Below are 22,920 nucleotides of genomic sequence, written 5' to 3'. Positions count from 1 at the left end.
ACCAAATTTTTTAGTTAGAAGTGGCTCACAACCGGCACTACTATACTACTTGCGGATATTAGAAAACAAAAAACTTTTAAAAAATAAACAAAAAAATTATTTCATATTTGCACTAATGTTTTCGAAATAACCCGACATTCTTTCTCCCTTTTAAGGTAAGTAAGGTTATTTACGTGCACAACTTTGCTTTTCTGAGGGTTACTGAGCTGAAGAGGGGAAATTTGATTCCAAAATATCCTGAACCAGCTTCAGTTTTAAATAATATGCATTTCACGTTGGGGAACCACCATTTAGTCGTAACGAACTGGATATTTTGGATTGACTTGAACCTTTTTCAGTTCTTCCTACACTCAGGTTTTGGTTTTCTCTGCAAGTTTTTACGTTTCTAAATACTTTTCCTCCTTTGCAATATAATACGATTTCTGGATCATTCTAGAAATAATCTTGTGTTTCCTTTTTTTCAATACAATTATGATTTTTACCTCGATACTTTCTAGACCCTTCTAGAAATAAATATACTTAATATATTAACATAAACGTGGTACTATCTTTTGTGTAAGTCCATTTTACCTGAGTAATATTGTGTGATAGAATATAAGCAGATCAGCAAAACATTTTTTTTTTGGATTCGACACCGCAAGTAATAATTTCATTTTGGTTTCAATAAAGTTATTCAAAAATGTGATCCTCGAAAATTAGTATGACCATCGCGGTGCGGCGAATTTTCAGTTCTTTTTTTTGCTCGGGTTCGGGTTTCGCACTTGATTTTCGTATCTATTTTGTTTGCGTTTAATTTTTGCTACGTTAATCTGTTTAGGATGCCTAACATAGAGGACAAAATTTTAAAAGCAAAAGCTTTACGTTAGAATGCGATTTTAACTTAATAATTGAATGCGCCATTCGGGCAAGAACTGATCCTGCATATCATAAAGCACTCAAAATCAGATATCGGTCTTTAGAAAAAGTTAAAATAATCAGAGGCTTGAACTTCCCTCAATGCAGATCACCTTTTGCCTAGACCGACAGTTCCAACCTTAGAATTTCATACATCAAACTTAGGTTGAAAAATTTACAAATAAGAGATTGAAAGTATCCTTAGACTGGAAAGCGATTGAGGGTTGTCGGATAATTACAGTAGTTTCCGCTACAAAACAGGGTCGTATTTTTGAAAAACTTCTACCGAAACTCGAAAGGCCGTCCTTCATTATTATGGATAATGCACGAAATCATTCTACACTTGCTTAAGGTTTACTAAATACATCGACAAAAAAAGAACAAATTATCAATTGGGTGTCCAGAAGATTAATTATCCTGAAATTGGTCTAAAATGTGAGTTCTCACAAATTGTCAAGAACTACAAAACAAAGTTGCCGTATGCTACAGACGAAATAGTTGCTGAAATAGGTGTCAAGTTTTAAGATTTCCTCCTTACCATATATTTAACGCCGTAGGTGTGGACTTAGGTTTTGCAATCGGCCAGTGCTTGTTGGAACATGGCCTCGCTACAGAGATTGAAAAGCAGTGGTGACAGAACACAACCCTGCCGTACGTCCCTCAATATTTTAATACCTTCGGTATATTGATCTTCCATCCAGAGTTAAACGGTTTGATTCCACTACAGTATTGATATTATTTATGTTGATATCGTGGATCTTAATGTTTTCAGCCACTAGAATGTCTATTAGTGCGGACGCTTTCTCGAAGTTAATGAACCCTAGGTACATATTCTGATTCATGTCAAGACATGTATGCGCTAAGACATTCGTGTTAAACAGTGCCTCTCTTGTACTTATTTCTAAAACCGAACTGAGTGTTACTTATGCCCGTTACGAGAAACCTAAAAATTTGGTTGTGGATAACCTTAAGAAACACTTTTAACGTTTTATCAAGGATATGGTTCGATGGTCAGTACAGGTTATGGCATTTGACTTCTTAGGGGTCCCAACGAAAGTCGACTGAAGCCCTTGTCCAGGTATTGCGCCAGTCTGATAAATGGTGTTAAACAGGTCGACTAACATTGACTGTTGGCACACAGCGGTTCGAAAACTCGGATACGCAAGAGCACTGTAAGCTTCCTTGAATTTAATTATTCTCTGTGTACAACATTATGACCGAAAGGATAATTTCATAAGTAGAATTGCGCAACACACAATGGCAATAACCGAAACAGCTACCACCGTTAGCTGTTGATGTTCTGCTTCTGGGGCCCCAGGTCTTCAAAACTGAAGGAGTTAACCACTAACTTCACTTCTCGAACTGTATAAGATTTAATGTTCTTCGCAAGGTGTCGAAACGGCAAGAGAGCGTCTGAAAATTTCGTCGATACCAGGTCGTACTTAAAATTTTCGCGCAGTATCCTACACCTAGGATCACAGTTATGTGTTTTAAATATGGATAACAATAATTTCTTTTAGTTTGTTACGTGTACGCTAACATCGACATCTAAATCAATAAGTTTTATTAGTTCAATTTGAATTTCATCAGGGATTAACTGTTAGGTCCGCTCGGTTGTCATGGAACAACTGCCGAATATATTTCGTCCATTCCGCAATTTTTTCTTTTGTATCTCCAATTATATATCCCTCGCTATCTTTCAGAATATGTGAATGGGTACTCCTCCGGTGTATGGTAATTTCTTTGATCTTCTTATGCAAGTTTAAGCTGTGATATTTTGTGTCAAGTTCTTCTATTTCTATGTACTTTTCAGAGCTTAAAGATTTCATCTGTCATCCAGGTTTAAGTTCTCCTTACCCGCTCCAGCGAGGACATCCTGTACAATATCCCAGCCTTCCTTTCTAAAAGAATTAAAATTTTTTTGGGAATGTTCAAGTAATATAGCCATGTACTGATTTTAGATACTGTAACTTAAGTTACTTTGTTTTAGTAGGTTTAGGACTTACGCAGGTGAAAGTGGGGCGACACAAGTCCATCCGTAATGAAAATAATTAATTGGTTTATTATCTTATTGCGGCTCATATCCTGCTCCCCACCGAAATATCTCCACCCGTCGGGCATAAAACTCGCGGTTGCAGCCCGTGTCCGGCAGTGCCGAGTGGCAGCTCAAACAACCGATTATTTCACCGGGTTCTCACCAGCCACCAACCGACTAATAAGCAAGCCACCATTACGCCGCGCCGACTCCGGTAAGTTACCGCTGTCCGCCGTTGCGTCCTTCTGATCGAATAGGGGAAAACGATCGTCACCTCTTACCGTTTCCCGCGTTTCCGCCGTCCCGTGCCATTACGTAGCTTCAACCCCTCTTACCGCACCCCGCACGTCCTCTATAAAGGATGAGTGGCGCCCGAGATCGCACGTGCAAATCACCAACGAGCGCCAGATATTAGGGTATCGGGTGGCGAAACCCATTTTAAAACCCATCGCACTAATCTACACTGCGGTATATATAAGGATAGTACGGAAAATTATACGTTCTTGTGGCACCTGTCTCCGAGGCGAAGGATTTCGGAAATGTCAGGATAGGTTTTTTGTGGTTCACTATAACTGCGCGCCATATTAGCAGTACAAAAAATTCCAAAGCATAGTTTTTCAAAGATACCTCCACAGGTAATACTATTTACAAATCTTCTGATTTCCTGCTTCGTCGGTTGTTAATGAAGTGGACTTGCTCATATTTCGTCAATCATCCTTGTTCAAAAAATGGCTCGCTTTCGACTCTGTTCCTGCTCATATATTGTTTGAGAAGGGCGGAGCTAAAGGAGGCACGAACGCTGTCTCGGATGACTCATTCCCATATTCGTGAAAGGTTAAGATTGTTAGGTTGCTTATAGATTTCTATAGACTCTCGGATTTTTCGTTAGTAGAAGAATTGATTGCATGTAAGAATTTGAGTTTTATCGAATAAAATTTGATGTCTGGTTTCGTGATTGTGTTGGATAACTGCTGATGAGTTTATTTGTCGTCTTTCATGTTGTTTGAGCCTAGTTGATATTTTTCGTTCGGTCTCCCTAAGATATATTTTGCCGCATATGCACGGAATTCTGTAAACTACTGTTGTCTGAAAAGAAATTTTTGTATTTGACGGATCGAAAATGTTGAGAATTCTTGAACAAGTGGTCAATCTAGTTTTGACGTTATATTTCATAACCTTTGACACGTGGTCAGTGATGTTTTCAAGGACAACAGTGGCAAGGGTTGTGATGAAGTGTGTTTTGTGATGGAACGCTTAATATCTGTAATGTGGAAATTATTAGAGAAAAAAGCAGTTGCAACGAAAAATCCGAGAATCTATAGAAATCTATAAGCAACTAAACAATCTTAACCTCGACTCACCAATATGATCGCCAAAGCCTATCTTGCAGTTTTGCGACGTTTTATCGCTTTGCTCTCGAATTTATTCTGATTATGGTACTTATTCTGTGGCATCGGAAACATATTTACGAGACATTTTCTGTAAAAGTGGGAGGCAGAGATTGCATCGCGATTTCTGAAATCGCTAACATCGCGAGTATAAGTTGCAGTCAAATGGAATGAGTCCCTTGTAACAATGAATATTGGTTCAGTAGTTGGGTAGTGTTAAAAACTTAATTAAAGGCTCGGATAATATACGTGTATTGCAATTGTGGTGTGGTGGTAGCTTCATCCTCACATTCCCCAGTTGAAGTTATAGATAAGACTACAAAAATAATTTTAAAATATACAATGATTCATAAATATATGGGAAATCAAACTTAACGGAACACTGTATACTATGGCATTAACAGATACGTCCTTTTATACGCAATCGCTCATATAGGTTATGTTCTATATTGAATGTTTTCGGATTTATGGCCATTTTTTTGTCAAAAATACCCTGTGTTTAATATCTTATGTTTCCCAAGCCGTTTCCGACAGCTGTAATTTTAATATACCAACAACTTTAGAACTATACATACCTTAAAGTTAGTTCGAATCATTTATACAGGGTGAGTCAAAATAAAAGATCTTCATTTTCGTGAAAAAATTAAATGGAACACCTCGTATATTATGTTTCCATTAATTGCTACTATTGATGATCTGTCACTTTTATTAAGAATTTCCTAAACCTAAACTTAGTATACACATTTTTACGAACAAAACTCCGAAATTTTTTGAAATTATGAGAAAAGATCATAAAAGCCAAGAAAAAACAAAAGGTAAATTTTTAATTTTCTGCAAAAAAATGTTTCCTTTCTTTCTATTTATTTAGAAATTAGATTGTTATGTGTATACTGCACAATCGTTTAAGAAAGTGTTAAAGCGACGAGTACGAAATAAAGTAAAACTAAATTAAACAATTCTTTTTTGTTTTGCAATTTGGTTTTAGTTTTTAAATGTTTCTTCTGGAACTATTAGCAATATTAATATTTTATTTTTAATAATATGCCTGGCGTAAAATTCTCTTTAAATAGTTTTTCAAAAGTTGCGGGCTCGGATTCGGGCTGAGGTAGCATCGTGACCCGCAGGTGGTATTCCCGCTGATCACGGGGATATTACAGATTAACCTGCAACACAGCAGGGCTGCAACGGCCCACTTATGCAGGAAAATTTCGGAGGGCGGTACATCCATTGTACTGATCCAAGAGCCCTGGATTGTAAAATCAAGCGTTAGGGACTTATCTCTGGGAGGATCGATGCTGCATAGTGTCGACTCCTTAGAGGGCGGTCCCAGGGCCTGTATACTACCATGGGGCTAAGGGACAAGGCGTCCAGGGACCTGGTTCCAATTCTGGTCAGATCCCCCACTTGGGACGGCGTGAGGGAGGTAGTAGTCGCCTCTGCGTACTTTCCAGGTGACCGCAGCTGTCCTCCGCAGGAGATTAGTGACTTGGTCTCCTACTGTGAGGAGGCGAATCTTCCTCTTTTGATTGGCTGCGACAGCAATGCTCACCAGGTTTCGTGGGGTAGCGCGGCAACGAATAGAAGGGGGAGACCTGGTGGAGTTCATGGCCTCGGCAGGGCTGCAGGTGGCCAACCGAGGGGTATAACTCACGTTTTTCACGACGGGTCGGAGCTCGGTCATAGACTTAACACTTTGTACCAGGGCTCTGCTCCCGGAGATAACTGGGTGGTGTGTCTGTGGGGAGGACTCTATGTCGGACCATAGATACATCACCTTTGGGTTGGAGATGGATGTTCGGGAACCCGTTAGATTTAGGAATCCCCGGGCAACAAACTGGGAACTCTATAGAGAGGAGCTCGCTTGGCGCCTAGTGGGCTTACCAAGGAAACACCGGACAATGGAGGAGATTGACGAGGCCGCCGACCGAGTCAGCTCCGCTATGATACGGGCGTTCGAGAATAGCTGCCCTGAGACAGAGGAGCATAGGGCGGGGAGGACTCCTTGGTTGAGCTCTTCCCTGGAGCGTCTCAGGAGGAAAGTGCCGAGGCTGTTCAATACAGCGAGGAACAGCAGGCAAGGTGCGGACTGGGATCTCTATAGGGAGGTGCGCAGACAGTACAAAAAAGGACTACGGGCATCACAGAGGAGGGCCTGGCTACGGCGACGGAGTAATGAATACCCCGGACGCGGCTAGACTCCTTAGGGTACTCAGAAGTGACCCTGCGAGAAGACTGGGAGTGGTCCGCAGGACCGGCGGTGGCTACACAGCGGGACCAGCGGACACACTACAACAGTTGCTGAACACGCACTTCCCAGGGTCCGCTGATCCGGACACAGGGGGGAATATTGAAGCCGGGAGTCGTCTTGGATGCGACTACGCCACGGCAAGGAGGGTGGTTACCTATAGTAAGCTGAGGTGGGCTATTGACAGCTTTGGGCCCTTCAAGTCGGCGGGTGGGGATGGAGTATTTCCGGCTCTGCTGCAAAGGGACGGAGGTCTCCTGACCAGCCCGCTGATGGACCTGTTCAGGGCCTCCATTGCGAGGGGGTACGTGCCCGAGCTGTGGAGACACATCAGGGTAGTGTTCATCCCCAAGGTAGGGAAGAGTGACTACACGGACCCGAAGTCGTACCGGCCCGTTTGCCTCACCAGCTTCATTATGAAGACTCTGGAGAGACTGGTGGACCGGTATCTGAGGGACTGGGTGGAGCTGGAGGCCCCTTTAGAGCCAGCTCAGCATGCGTACCGAAGTGGCGGGTCTGTGGGCTCAGCTCTTCACCATCTGACTTCCAGGTTGGAGGAGGGTATGGGCTCGGAACGGCTGTCGGTTTGCGTGTTCGCTGACATCGAAGGGGCATTCAATAACACGGCCCTGTACTCGATCTGCAGGGCGGTGGAGAGTACTGGAGTGGGGACGGCTATTGTAAGGTGGATCCGCTCCATGCTAACCGACAGGAGGGTCGAGGCAAGACTGGGTGGGGAGCAGGTCTCCATCGGTTCATCACGGGGTTGTCCACAGGGCGGGGTCTTGTCCCCGTTCCTGTGGTGCCTAGTGGTGAACGAGATATTGCATATTCTGAGGGAAGAACACGGGGTCTATGCTCAGGCATATGCAGACGACCTTGTGATAATGACACAGGGGACGGACGTGAGGAGGATGCAGGAGCTCCTGAACGGGGCATTGGCAAGATTCTCACAATGGTGCCTGGACAGCAAGTTGGCTGTCAATCCTGGCAAGGAGGAGATGGTCATCTTCACTAGAAAAAGGAAGATGGAGTGCAACCTCAACATTTCGATGGGTGGGGTGCCTCTTTCTGTAAGCGGAAGTGTCAAGTACTTGGGCGTATGGTTGGACTCTAAGTTGGCCTTCCAGGAACATATAAGATCAAGGACCAGGTGGGCCTTTGGGGCTCTGTGGGCGTGCCGGAGAGCGGTAGGGGGCACTTGGGGCCTGGGTTCCTCTGGGTCAGTACTGCACTGTGTTTCAGGCGGAAATTTTCACTTTATTGATGGCGGCCAGAGAGGTGCTTCGGCTCAACCACGGAAGCAGGAGAGTCTTCTTCTTCTGCTCAGATAGTAGGGCTGCACTCATGGCGGTGAAGTCAGTGCGTACGCGCTCCTTGTTGATAAAGGAGTGCAAGGGGGTACTGAGGAGTGTGGCTGAGGAGAGAAAGATTACGTTGGGAGGCCCGCTTGGGGATCGCCCCGTGTGTAAGGCGGGGAGCTCTCGAAGCCTGGGCGAGAGACCGGGCCGCGGGGGGCTGGAGAGTTGCTCCGGGAATGAGGCAGGCGAGGCTTATGATGGATGGGCCCGCCCTTCCTCGGACCAGGGAGCTGCTTAGACTGACCAGAAGGGAGTGTAGAGCACTAACAGGGTCCTACACAGGACATTGCAGGCTTAGGAGGCATCTTTGCCAGTCGGAGTTCAACAAGCGAACGGATGATATCCCGGAATATAGTGTCATCACATTTTTCCATCCGTGAATCAATACGTGAATATATATATATATATATATATATATATATATATATATATATATATATATATATATATATATATATATATATATATATATATATATATATATATATATATATATATATATATATATATATATATATATATATATATATATATATATATATATATATATATATATATATATATATATATATATATATATATATATATATATATATATATATATATATATATATATATATATATATATATATATATATATATATATATATATATATATATATATATATATATATATATATATATATATATATATATATATATATATATATATATATATATATATAACCCTGTATATTAAAAAAAATTTTAAATTGATTTAAATCTAACATTTTTTTCTAAAACACATAATAAACGAGATATATTACTTTGACATACTCTTTGGACACCGTGCACACATAAATTAAGGATATTTCTATTTCAAAAGTTTTTATTTTGTTCTTAAGGGCTTTTCTTTGTCTTTCAAAATAACACTTGCACCTGAACGCACGCGAATGATGTATATTTCCTTACTGCCCCAAGTCTTGCATTCGATCCCAAAATCCTATTTTACCGTATTTTAATCGCTACGGGCCCACCGTCCACGGCGCTTTTGATCGCGGTAGTAAGCGAAGAATACACAGGAATACAGAGGAATACGATTGTCGATTGATAGCTACGTTATCGAACCGGGCGATTTGCTTACTCTTTCCAAAAAAGTGACATTTTTTCTCCCGTACGAGCGACGAATGCAGTTCCTGCAAATGCAAGCCCTACTTCCCCCCTTTTATGGTAAGCCAGGTTAATTACGTGCGCAATTTTGCTATTTCTAAGTGTTGCTGAGCTGAAGAAGGGGACATCACTTTCACCACTTATTGTATTATATATATTGATTATATCGCACTTAAGATAAATAGCAACGATAGTTTTTCAAAATTCCGTATTTCAGCTTTTAAGATGTCGAATCGTTACTAAATTAGGTTCACACTAATTTGTCTACAATAGGAAGAAAAGTTTGGCGAATAAAGTAATGTGATAGCTAATTTATTAGCATAATAAATATGATACTAATTAAACATGATTATGATTATAGATATAAGCAAATAATTGAGATATTAATTAGTCTAAATAAATAAAAACTTGTATAGAAGACCAAGGTGGAATAAGGTTTGCTGGAAGTACTGTTCAAAAATATCAGCATTCTCGATAGTCTACAGTCAGTTTATACTAAAATGCTAATAAGCCACCACCGAAAAATCCAATTATGCTACCAATATGAATAATTATGCCGCTATATTTTTATCATGTCATCTTTTACCAACTGCATATCACTTATTTATCCAAGTGCCAGAACCCGTTCGATAAAATAACGAAACTGTCTAACGGCTTTCAAATATCGTCGTCGCCAGCAGATAATTTCGCCTTTCTCTATTAAAAGTGATTTCCTGTTTTGAGTGTTTTCGTAAAGAAAATTCATTTCCCTAAAAGTTTTCCACAATTTCGTCTTACTCATGGGTGCAATAAAATCATCCTTTTTCATTTTGGAAATTATTTTCTCTAAAGTAAGTTTTTTTTTTTAAGGAAAACTAGTATATTATTCATCCTGATAGTAGTCTTCCACCCTCATTTATTACACTTTTTTTTCTTCTTGTCGGTAAATTGTTGACTATTTAGCTTTGAACACATTCAGAAGAATAATAATTTTCTCATTTTTAGAAAGCACACTATTTCGTTTTATAGCAACATATTCAACAAATTTTAAACATAAGTAGGCAGGTCAACTACCTATCACTGACTACCTATTGAATCCATGACAATCATCATGGATTCGATACTACGCCTATGGAAAACGAGGGTTGCTACTTATATTTCTGGCCTAATTATGAAAAAACAAATATGAAGTTTAAAGCACTTTTGCATGAGTTGGAACCAATCTTTGAAGCAGTTTTTCTACTCCAATTCAAAACTTCAAAACGAGCGTCACGGTTCACGCATCAACCGCAATTTTTTTTAAGGTACGGGAGTAAAAAGAAGTTATTAGGTGCCAAATCAGGGCTGTACGGCAGATGGCCTATCAATTTGATGTTTTGACTGGTCAAAAATTCCTTTGTTTTAGTGTGAGAGCTCGCATTGTCATGACTATCTGCTTATTTTGACGAATTTTTTCGATGACTTCTGGCAAATCAAGGTTGTGTTTCATACAGAATTGACCGTCCTACGTTGCTCTAACGCCACTGTAGCTACGTGACCTGTAATATGTGCTTCCTCCGTGAACAATTTAAGTTGGATTTTGTTCGTCTTGGAAGACCCATACGGTCTATTGGTGTTTTGTTTCAGGTTCATATGCATAGATCCATAATTTGTCACCTGTGCAGATATTATAGACCGCTTTTGAAGCACTACGTTGATATTTTTTAATCATTCTTATTGATGCTTGACATGCTTGCCCAAGGATGCGTCAATCTCACGATATGACGATCTTGCATTATCAGTTTACGCACAGCATCGATGTTTTGTGGCACAACCATTGATTTTGAACGACTCTCGCGGAATTCATCTTGACCATGACTGAAATTCGTTATACCAATTTTTCACAGTACTGTAAAAGAATTAAGTTCACCAATGCGTTGTTTTCTTGATAATTGAAGTCGAAAGTTATGAAAAACAATGGCTCAAAAATTCTCCTTAATTCCATTTTGAGTCAAACAAATTTTGTTTAAGTTCCAAAAAAAGGATTGTAGATCAAAAATCAGATTGCAACTAAAACCACTCGGTGTTGCAAGATCAGCAGTATAAGTACCAGCCCTCTTACGACCAGACCACTATGTTTTACATTTCAATAACGATTTAGAACTCTCTCGCATTAAGAAACTGAACAGATACCATTTCTCACTCTTTAGGCAATGAATTCCTATCGGTGGATCAGTGGTACGACTATACAAATTCGTTTGAAATAGCGAATGGTGCCTCCTGAATTATGGGGCACATTAAGTCAAAAACAACAACAACAGTCAACAACATATTATGTGTTGGGTTACAAAGATATTAATAAAACAAATTATTTACGTGGAATTAAGATTGTCACGACTAAATCAAAAAATATAACAGTTGGTTTAATTTAATCCGATACTGTATATGCATTCCCCGTAACCCTCTACGATTTTAAGAAAGTTTTTATTTAGATGCGATAGTTGAATTATACGGTATTCCCTCGGGCGTGTTGTTATATCCAATAGACACATAAGCAATGCGCAAATCTAACAAAACGTGCGACCTCGACCATATAATATTAAACAATTCCGATATTGCACGGGCGCTTGTTCGGATAATATATTATTTAAATGTTCATTTGACTAAGTGCCGGTGTTTCAGTTTGAAATAATAACCTCATGCGACAATTACTACGAAGCAGCGATCGTTAATCCAAACATTTACTTTACATTACAGGCACTTCAAATAATATTCTACGATATTCTCTGAATGTGGGACACACATAGTTTCTAAAATCCTTTATAAAAATAACGACGAACAAATTTTAGTCTTATATAAAACTTTTACACCCCATTTATTTGTAATTCAGAGGTTGCCGACCTTAGAAATCATAAATCACTTTAAGAATACTAAAAATCCAGTATGGTATACAACAGAAATAAATGAGGTAGTACAAAAATAAAGAAAGCGTATAACATTACCTAAACTAGCATAAAGCAAATGGCAAACAGTTGGAAAAATCCCGAATCTAATCTCAACGTTATAAACAACCACCCAATAACGAATCAAATATGTTGGAGCCTTATTTAATTTGTCTTTCTTCTTCTAACCATTTTTGGAAAAATTAATGTGCCTTTTCTTCTGGAATGGTGATTCTTTTGTTCGTTTTTATAGTAGCTGCAGGGAACGCAGACGTACTTTTTGTTTTGGAAGTTCGTATTGGTTTTTCTTGAAGCGCAGGTTGGTGGTTAATTTAATTTTGTTGTTTGCTTTTTGTCTGGAATTTTTTAGGATCACATGGTCTGCGATGGGGAGGGAATGTGTCGGTGGCGAATAAGGTCGTAAATGTGCTTTGGATAGCAGTGGTCCCTATTGGAATATTTACAAAAATTAATCTCAATATTCATCGGTGACTGAACTTCGCCTATGTATGTGTGTTTATATTAAATAGCACGAAGGCATTTCGTGGTAGGCTTGAATGAAAACTATTATAAAAGTTTATTAACCGCCTGTATGGCTTAAATGTTTTCTTAAGCGTCTTAATACTTTGAGATTTTTAGAAGAGTCAGTCGTTGACTAGAAACCTTCCGAGTGTGTTCTTTTAATCGCAGTAAATAAATAGTTTTGAAGTCGTATCTGCCGTGTATACTTTTATCCCATAAACCCTTCTGTCCCTACTGCATTTTGCCTCAGCCTCTTTCGGAAAGGTGAGGCGAGCTGGAGTCAGTGTCCTTCAAGGGAACACTCTATTTCATTTTTTTTCTTTGTCAGGTCACTAATTAAATTTTAGTTTGGTGAATCCTCATTCCGATTGCGGGTAGACATTTGGTTACCATTTGTTATAATTTTTTCAGTTTAACCTTCAAAAAACTTTTTTCCTATCCACTTTAGGACTGGGTTTGTTTAGTAATTTTGACTTGTTGCCTTGCTTTTGCTGATTATGTAGAGTCATCCGAGGTACCTCATGCATTCTTGAGTGTTACGCCTTTTCCGGTAGAAATCTCTACCATCCTGATTTTTATCTGCATAACAGTAGTTTCAGATTTGTTAGTTGGTTGACGGTGATCATTGTCGTCTGTGCAAGCCTATTCCTACATAATGAGTATATCTTTTTTACATCTGTGTATTTTGCAATATGGTGCTTCATATCGTCATCATTTGAACATTTTCTGTCCGAGGTGAGGGAGTGTGTAACGAAATAAATTTCGCCACAGGGTTGGTTAATTTTCGGTTCATCGATATTCCAAATCCGCAACGCAATTGCGTTCGTAAAATTCGTTGCGACGTACTCAATCCGAACATCGAAAGTAGGTACGTAGTTAAACTTTTTAAGCGCAACGCATTGTTTTTATTCTGAGCTCTCTGAATTAACCAAATCGACTGATTGTTACGGTGAAACCGAATGAAGTTTTTTGCTCGCTCTCTTTTTTTTTCCCGCTGTATTCGAAGAAGGTTCAACTAGCAATTTGGTAGCTTTATAGAGAGTACAGCTGCATGGAATTTTATGCAAGGTGTAGAGATTAATATCTGATTTAATATCTATTTTTGGTTTTTGTTGTAAACTATAGATTGTTTAGTAGTTTTTAGAATTTGATAAATAATCTCTGTTGGCGTTGCAATTCTTAGGTAGCCATTATTGACATATCGGTTGCAGTTGTATATTGGTCATAATCTGGTCGGGCGTAAAGGTGCAGGTCAATTTGTGCAGTTTGACGGAACTATTGCCTGTCCCACACACACGCAGTTTTATAGCACAGTTCTTTCTATTTCACACTAGTTTTGGCACGGTTTTTCTATAAATGGCTTCTCGAGACACGCCATTATATTGCATTGTGCTTGCCTGTGCAATAAAGAAAAAGCAAAAAAAGCAACGGTTGGTTGAAAGAAGCAAATGGACCAAATATTGGTTACTCAAAAGAAACGATTACTGCCATGTCAATTTGCTTGCTGATTTGAAACTTGAGAAGCAGGATTGATTTAACTACCTAAGAATGGACGAGACAACCTACTTGAAATGATTGATACTCGTTTCTCCTTTAATACAAAAGCAAGACACATGCATGAGGCAATCAATTTCATGCCGTGAGCGGTTAACAACTATTTTTTTAACCACGGCTTCCCTATTTGCTTCCGTATCCGCTTCTTTAAGTTTTTCGACCAACACATCATAGGCTGCGGACTTTTTATTTCTGTCACTGTATTCTTTACTCTTTATTTTCCATAAACATGGTAAGCTTTTGCATACCTCAATAAATTCGCTTAAAAAGTGTTTGTTAACATTCGTCATTTTGTTGCTTACTATTTTTGGATTCTAAATAAACCTTAAAACTGAACAAATCAACTGAACGAGTCCACACACGCTCAGGTTTCCAAGTTTGCGTAGGCTAAATTCAAGCACGGTCTGATTTTGCTCAGGGCAGGCCAACGGTCTGCGCAGTCGGTCGGACGTTCACACAAACGCACTGTGGGGGCCTTAAGCCTTCCTATTTTTGCGCCAGTCGTATTTTTGCGTACAAGCAAGAAAAAGTCATATTTACCAATGCTGTAATTTACCACAAGGCGAATTTTTGGGTGCATTGCTAGAATTAGTGTGGACCCCCTTGGTTAAACGAAAACCAGGCAAGTTTGATGTTTCTGCCGGGATCTTCAGCGAGAATATCTGCAGGTGAGTGGTTATTTTTATCTTTATTGCATATTAATTGTTAAGTAACCACTTTTAAAGTATGCACATGTATCTTTTTGCTTATAGTTTGTGGACAGAAACATCTCTGTGCACTGGCGCGGTTTTCGATAACTTACCTTAGCTTTTTTTATGGATTACATGTCGAAAGCATTTTTTAATGCCCGTCCTTTTTTACACTGCGAGTACGGGGATTATTTGTCGATATCACGTAATTTTAATGTAATTATCGCCCTGTAAAAATACCAATGGTTTTTGACCTTTGGAATTTGATCTTTTTCTCTTTATTATTTTTTTTCTTCCCTTTTACTATTTCATTGATACCTTTGTATAGCTTTGATCAGATCCAAATGTTGGACTAACCATAGTTTTCTTTAATGAAATAATTTAACGAACTTCATCAAATCAGTTTTCGATTGATAATTTTTGCATATACCCAAATTCAAAAAAGCTTTTAAGATTGCAATTTGTAAGCAAGAATTAGTGAATAGTTTTTTTTATATTGTTAATCCAAAGTCTCCTAGCACCTTCCAAAACCTCACTCTGGTATTAGTTGCAACTGTTTTGTCTTTCTCCGATGTTGGATATCCCGAAAGGTCCAGTTCGGGTTGCATAATCACACTCAATTAAGTGGATGTGGAGCTCATGTGAGGCAAGAATCTGATGAGAACTGATACAATATAATCAATCATCAACTAGTCGAGTGACAAGGTTCGCCAGGTCAAGAGCTCCAGTTACCAGGAGCCCAGGAGTACTTAAGGGAACACCCCGGGGATAACCAAAATTTAAATCAGGTGTTATTCGCCGGTGCTAAATTACCACGTAATTCGGTAACCATTTTGCTTAATTTTCGGCTACATAAATATTGTTTTGTTAATGACATAGTATGATAAATATTGAACCAAGTTTGAGGAAATACAAAAGAAGGTTATGGCGCTCTAATCCCGCAGTTCCCATGTCAGACTACCATTTGCAAACCGTAACTTTCGGGACAAATTGCTCTCCATACTGCGAATGCGAACGTTGTTGCAAGTAGTTGATGATTATCAAGACCTTGCTTCTAAGATTATGAACGAATCGGTTTATATGGATGATTGTGTCGTTTCTTGTCCAGATTTTGAGCAAGTTTTGTGTGCAAAAAATCATTTGCTCAAATTGCTCGCTGATTTACCAGAAACCCACATACAAATTCACGATTTTTCTCTAGATTTGGAGAATGATACTCCCTTGCGGTGGAATTGGAACAGTTCTCTTTTACTCTTTTGCTTGCGCTACAATGTTATATACCAAAAGAAATTTACTTAGTACACTTGTTATCCATTAGGATGCTTAACCCGATCTCATTTCGGGCTAAAATAGGGCTATACACATGCACGCAAGTGGGTCCAGGTAAGTTCAAGAGCAAGTGCGAAACGAATTGCGGCCACACACTATTCAGGTAAACCTCGAGGTTCACCAGTTGGTGGGGCCTGCTGCTGTGCGAAAAATGAAGTTGGCCTTCGCACTTGCTCTAAAAATCAGACCCAATCTGATTCGCTTCGAGCCGCGCTTGGAACTGTCCGCGCCGTGAGTTTTGACATTCGCACTTACTCGCGTGTCTCGACCTGTACAGGCAAGTCTTAATTCAATACTTGTGGCAATTCGGACGTGATTTTAAAATGGAAAACATTTGAAACTCAACTTAATTTGCCTCCGGATTTTAAAATACCACGTACGATTTGATTTTTCAATTTTTTACCAATGTATGGGCTTCTGCGAGGCGTCTGCACGAGGCATGTGCGTTACTACATTTTTCCGCGTTACAAATCGTACAGTTAAGAGAATTAGGCTCTCCAGAGTAGAACTTTATTCCGCACAAGTAATACGCCAAATTAGTACATCAAAATCTCATCGCCTTCTTACATGTGGAAAACCTTGGTGGCAAAACATTCAAGGAAACATTTGCTTGGGGTCGGACCCACGTTCCCTCTGAATAAAACGCTGCTCAGGTTTGATACAATGCACCGTTTGATGGACCCACATTTCTTCGCACTAGTAGTGAATCCACTAAAAATAGTGCTCGACAAGGACTGCCAAAGTCGGTTAACTGACATTTTTCGTAATTTTGATATGGGCAAAAGCAAGAAGCGTATGAAAGTAGTATTCCAGCTGACTTTGATTACACAAGCCAACAAAGATTTTGTGTGTTGGTATGTTTCATATTTTTGGAGTTATTTTAACTAAACTAATAGAAAATCAATGTTTTTTTGTTGTCTATCAGGTAACATTTTTGAATTAATATTTGAAATGTCATATTTATTGTTTTAAAAATAGGAACATTACATAAAATTATAAAAATTGAAATTGTATTTGTGGTCAAGAAATTCAGACGTAAAATTACACCCGTATTTAAAAAACAATACTACGGTTATTTAAAAGTAAAAATTGGTGATAGTAGATGAATAAAGAGACATCCAGCCGTACATAACCTCACTTTCTGGCTTCCCGGCCACGGGCAACCCGCCCCCGGGCCACTCGGCCATGAGGCTTCGCCCCCGGCCCCCCGGCCATGGGCCACTCGGCCACGGGTTTTCTTCTTTTGCGTCCTGATTGTTCGCCCATTGGCCACTCGCCCTAACCTAACCAAACCGTCGTCCGTGGTGCCAACCTAACCAAATCGTTGTCCGTGGTGCCAACCTAACCAAACCGTTGTCCGTGGTGCCAACCAAACCGTTGTCCGTGGTGCCAACCTAACCAAACCGTTGTCCGTGGTGCAAACCTAACCAAACCGTTGTCCGTGGTGCCAACCTAACCAAACCGTGGTGCCAACCGTTGTCAGTGGTGCCAACCGTTGTCCGTGGTGCCAACCAAACCGTTGTCCGTGGTGCCAAACTAACCAAACCGTCGTCCGTGGTGCCAAACTAACCAAACCGTCGTCGTATGGGGGGCCGCTTCGCTTCGAATCTCGACCGTTGGTCGCGGTATGAATGTAAATTGCAGCGCGATTGTGTGCGATGACTCAGGCATACCGCCGCCGTCGCGTTTGACGACTGGATGACATCATCGCCCGCCGCGTCGCCGGTGTGCGGCAGCGGATGCATGACATCATCGCCCGCCGCGTCGCCGGTGTGCGGCAGCGGATGCATGACATCATCGCTTCTGCGAAATGTTTAAACGAAACCTTGGCGGGTGAGATCATCGCGTCGCCTGCCTTCTCCGCAAAAAAATGTTTTAAACGAGACTTTCATATTAGTCCGCTGTCGGAATACAGTATATAAAAGGTTTCGATTGTTTGTCATCATTTAAATACCGCTTGAGTTGTGTGTGTGATCAAGTCGCTTAATTGACCAAACGATCCGTGTTATCTCAGCGATCAAGTGATAGCCGCGCCACCGCACCCTCCCAAACCAACGCCAAAGTAAGTACTATTTTTTTTTTCTTGAAAAAATTGTCAATATTGAACTGAAGGATTCTACTTTCGTTATAGATGGACTTAAAAGCATTAAATGAAAAAATTGCAGCGAATAAAGAGAATCGAAAACCAATAGTTAAGTTGGGGCAGTTAGACGTTGGTCGACCATACAAGATAGACAAGGCCAGAATAGTAAAGACCCAGTTTGGGGAGGCGGTTCTATTGGAGTTAGAATTATCGGTGGTGTTCCTGCCGAACCGGGTGACGGACAGCTTCCGGCCGAATATAGACCAATTTTCGACGGGCCGCTACAGTCTGGTGTATCGGGGCGTTAAAGAAGTCGGCAGTTGGCCCGCTCAACAATTTGAAATTGTTCAAAATTAAAAATTACGGGGGGGGGGGGGGGGTAGAGAGAGAGAGAGACGGTAAGTCTTATTTTTTCAAATATTATTATTATTAATTGGTCGCAATGAATTTTACGCGAACTATTGAGGACGCTCAAAATTTAATTTTGGCTTTTCGTCAAGTGAACAAATACGTGTTCGCTAATTTAACGGAAGAAGATAAAAATGTTTGGTTGGGACGTTTACGCAGAAACATCATTCGGTGCAACAAGATTGTTCGTAGTCCAAAAAAAAATATATCCATGGGGTTACAAAGAAAAATACAGACAACAATTCAACATCTTAAGACTATTAAACAAATGATTTTGAATCATCGCCACCATTTTGGAATGGGTTTGCAAAACAATAGTCCCGCAAATATAAAACAAATGGTTTTGTGGGAGCAGATCGTATCTTGTTTCCAGGGAAGAGTTTTAACGGGTGTAATAATCAATTTGAAACACAAAGACGAACAACAGTTTTTAAACGACTGTCTTGTCATATTTAAGAAAAAAAATTCAAAAATTTTAAAACAAGCGTCCCCAATGCTAAAAGTAAATGCCACGGTTTGGGGGGAATTTATAAAGAGAAAAAGCGACGACCAAGACGTGACCGACGTGAAATATATTTCTACCAAAAATGTCATCGACTTGGGGACGGATTTAAACGAATGGTTCGTTGAAAATGTTAAAAGTCAAATTCTAAATAAATTGTCTGAATTTCAAGAACGCGATTCGGGATTGGCCTTGCAAAAAATTCTTTATTTGGAAATTAATATTAACAAATTTGAAGTGGGTAACGGCTCTTCCTACATTGAATTGCCCCCAGAAATTAAGAGAAAATGCGTGCATTATTATTCAAAATAATGACGAAGCCTGTTTTTATTGGTCAGTGGTCTGTGCTTGTTTTCCTGTACATCGCGAACAACACTTACCAACTTCATATCCTTATTATAAGGGCGTTTTAAGAACTGAAAATTGCCCAACACCGATGGGTCTAAATCAAATTCATATATTTGAAAAATTCAACGAAATTTCCGTAAATGTGTACGTTTTAGAGTTAATTCAAAATAACAGTAAAAGTTTTTATTCAGTGTTACCGGCCCGTTTGACTAAAGAAAAACGCGAAAAACATGTCAATTTACTATAAGTAAATAAGTATTATCCAAAAATTAATGATTTTGATCCGGAACCGACGACGGCAGAGGACCATAAATATGAAAAAGAAGAAGAAATTAAATATCATTATTGTTATATTAAAAATTTATCTTGACTAGTGTCGCGCCAGCTTAGTAGACATCACGGTAAAAAATATATTTGCGATAGGTGTTTGAATTACTTCAGTAGCGAAACGCTCTTAAAGGATCATGAAAGGTTGTGTGTCAGTTTGAACGATTATAAAGTGTCTTTTCCCAAATACGACTATGTTGAATTTCGAAACCATATATACAAACAAACCACGCCATTTGTAATCTACGCCGATTTCGAAAGTCAACTTAAAGATGTAAATTTGGTAATTTCAGACAAAACGCGAAAATATCAAAAGCATGAGGCATATAGTGCCGCATATTATTTTAAATGTTCTTATGACGATTCTTTGTCCTTTTTCGAATCCTATCGCGGCCCAGATTGTATGGATTGGTTCGTCCGACAAATATCTGACTTATCGAAATTTGTCCAATCGAAATTTATTGATATCGTACCCATGGAAGGGTCAATTACTTTCTCTCAATTTTCGACGCATTGTCATATTTGCGAAGAGCCTTTCTCACCGAAAGACGTCATTGTCCGCGACCACGACCATTTACCGGGAAATTCAGAAATTTCGCCCATCAGGCTTGTAATTTAAATTTTAGAAAATTGTTCATAGTGCCCGTAGTATTCCAGAATCTCTCAGGGTACGACGCCCATTTTATCCTTAGGGCCTTGGGCAATAAAGGGTCTTTAAGTTTGGTTCCGGTCAACAAGGAAAAATACATATCTTTTACCTATTACGAGCCCGTATATAAGCTAAAGTTTCGATTTATAGATTCGTTTAGATTTTTGGGGGCGTCTCTAGACAATTTGGTAAACAGCGTCGACAAAAATGAACTTTACATATTTAAAATTAATTTTCTCACCTTCAAGACGAATCAAAACTAAAATTATTGTCGCAAAAGGCTGTATTTTGTTATGATTACATAGACGACTACGACAAATTAAACGAAACGAGTTTACCGCCCATCGATGCTATTTACAATAAATTAAATGAGTCCGACAAAATAAAAAACTTGGGCGAATATTCGGATTTATATCTGAAAACGGACGTTATTCTTTTGGCCGACATATTTGAAAATTTTCGAAAAAATTGTATGGTGACGCATATTTTGGACCCGGCATGGTATTTTAGTATGCCCGGATATACGTGGGACTGTATGCTTAGATTCACAAAATGTCGTTTAGAACTGATGCGTGACATTGACCAGATTATGTTTATCGAACAGGGCATACGGGGTGGGATTTCGGTGTGCATTGGCAGGTACGTTGAGGCAAACAACAAGTACATCTCCAATTACGATCCATCAAAGCAATCAAATTATCTCACATTTTTTGACGTTAACAATCTTTACGGCAAGGCTATGTCGGAGCCTCTTCCCTACGGCGGATTCAAATGGTTGACTCGGGAAGAAATTGCCTCCCTTATCATTAATAATGTTCCAGACACGGGCGGGGTAGGCTATATTTTGGAGGTAGATTTGCAATACCCTCAGAGTTTACACGATCTACATAAAGATTTCCCATTTTGTGCCGAGCATCGCGTGCTTCCCAATTCAAAATTACCAAAATTGATGACAATCCTTTTTAATAAAACCAATTACGTTATACACTATCGAAATTTAAAGCACGCTTTAAAACACGGGCTCGTTCTTACTAAAATACACAGAGTATTAAAATTTAGGCAATCTTCTTGGCTAAAAGAATATATCGATCTAAATAATCACTTACGGACGCAAGCCACTACCACTTTTGGTAAAAATCTTTTTAAATTATTTAACAACGCGGTGTTCGGAAACACTATGAAAAACATACGTAAGCATCGGGTCGTAAAATTTGTTAGAAAGTGGGAGGGTCGTTACGGCGCTAAAAATTTAATTGCTAGTCTCCGATTTCACAATAGAACTGTACTAGATGATAATCTAATGTTGGTGGAACTGAAAAAATCGGAACTTATTTTTAACAAACCCCTTTACATTGGAATGTCAATTCTGGATCTATCTAAAATTATCATGTATTCGTTTCATTACGATTACATGCTACACAAGTTAGGTCCGGAGAAATGTAAAATTCAGTATATGGACACGGACAGTTTCATTTACAACATCCATTGTGATGATGTATACGAAGAGGTTATTAAGTCCAATTTAAGCAAATTCGACACGTCCGACTATCCCATTGATAATCCATATAATATGCCTCGTGTCAATAAGAAAGTACTGGGTCTAATGAAGGACGAGGCCAACGGTTCAATAATTTCACACTATGCCGGACTAAGATCGAAAATGTACACTTATAAAATCTTAAACGGAAAAACTGTAAAAAAATCAAAGGGTGTAAACTACCAGATTGTTAAAAATAAAATAACTTTTGAAGATTTTGCTGATTGCTAGAAAAATTTAAAAGAAAAACATTCTACTCAACGAACCATTCGTTCTTATACGCACAAGGTGTTTAGTATCGAACAAACTAAAGTGGCGCTAAGTCCGTATGACGACAAAAGATATCTTATAGCAAACACGTTTGATACTCTTCCACTCTTCTTACAAGGCACTGTATTTTTTTTCTCTGTTGTAGACAATGGCCGAATTGTTGTCGTTGAATAATCTATGTATAAAGTCAATTAGTGAAAACGTTCATTCTGTTGCACATTTTCTGCTTGAAACGACCTTACCGAGATAAGGGAAAAATATCCCGAATATAGGTGGAAATATATTAATGCACTCGCTGTCAAATGTGAACGACCACCTCCACCAGATTTGAGTGAGTTTGATAACCCGTCAAAAAGAAAGTATCGTTGGCACATCGGAATGCCATTTTAGTATGGCCAAGGTATACAGACCATCCTTTTGAGCATTATAGCTATTATTTATGGGAAAAACACTATATAGTGATGACCCGAACATTTCTGTTGATGGTGTGTGAATCTTGCAAAGACGCTTTTATAACTTTTGAAAAAAAATCAAAAATCAAATTTGACAAATTTGATTTTTGCGATTATCGACACATACCTACCGTCGAAGCCTGTGCATTAATATATATGGTATACCAGAGTCAGAGGAGTTGGTGTGAAAGTTGCTATTCCGAAATACACTTTGAATTAGAACACGAAGAAAACGATGATCACACCAGAATATATAATAATTTAATGGCGATAATTGA

The 22,920-nt window shown here is 39.2% G+C and overlaps 1 protein-coding gene across 11 annotated transcripts in view; it reads right to left on the bottom strand.

Moving 5' to 3' along the window:
• LOC132701621 (protein groucho-like) overlaps nt 1-22,920 on the bottom strand; it is a 135,775-nt gene that overhangs the window by 39,719 nt on the left and 73,136 nt on the right. The window contains exons 1-2 of one of the 11 annotated variants that reach the window (XM_060669722.1): nt 1,861-6,441; nt 1,433-1,795 (exon numbers count right to left, since the gene is read on the bottom strand). The exons of 7 other annotated variants lie outside the window; for them this stretch is intronic. In XM_060669722.1, coding sequence (XP_060525705.1) covers nt 1,433-1,435 — 3 coding nt within the window. In that variant the 5' untranslated portion in view covers nt 1,436-1,795; nt 1,861-6,441. Of the gene's footprint in view, nt 1-1,432; nt 6,442-22,920 lie in introns of those variants that run through there. 3 more of the 11 variants (XM_060669724.1, XM_060669723.1, XM_060669725.1) reach the window with 3 other exon arrangements.

The sequence above is a fragment of the Cylas formicarius genome, unplaced genomic scaffold (genome assembly GCF_029955315.1).
Source record: "Cylas formicarius isolate icCylForm1 unplaced genomic scaffold, icCylForm1.1 PGA_scaffold_4__25_contigs__length_36172078, whole genome shotgun sequence".
In the NCBI taxonomy this organism is placed as follows: domain Eukaryota; kingdom Metazoa; phylum Arthropoda; class Insecta; order Coleoptera; family Brentidae; genus Cylas; species Cylas formicarius.
Note: the sequence above shows the minus strand (reverse complement) of the source record. Positions and strands in the feature narration are given on the sequence as shown.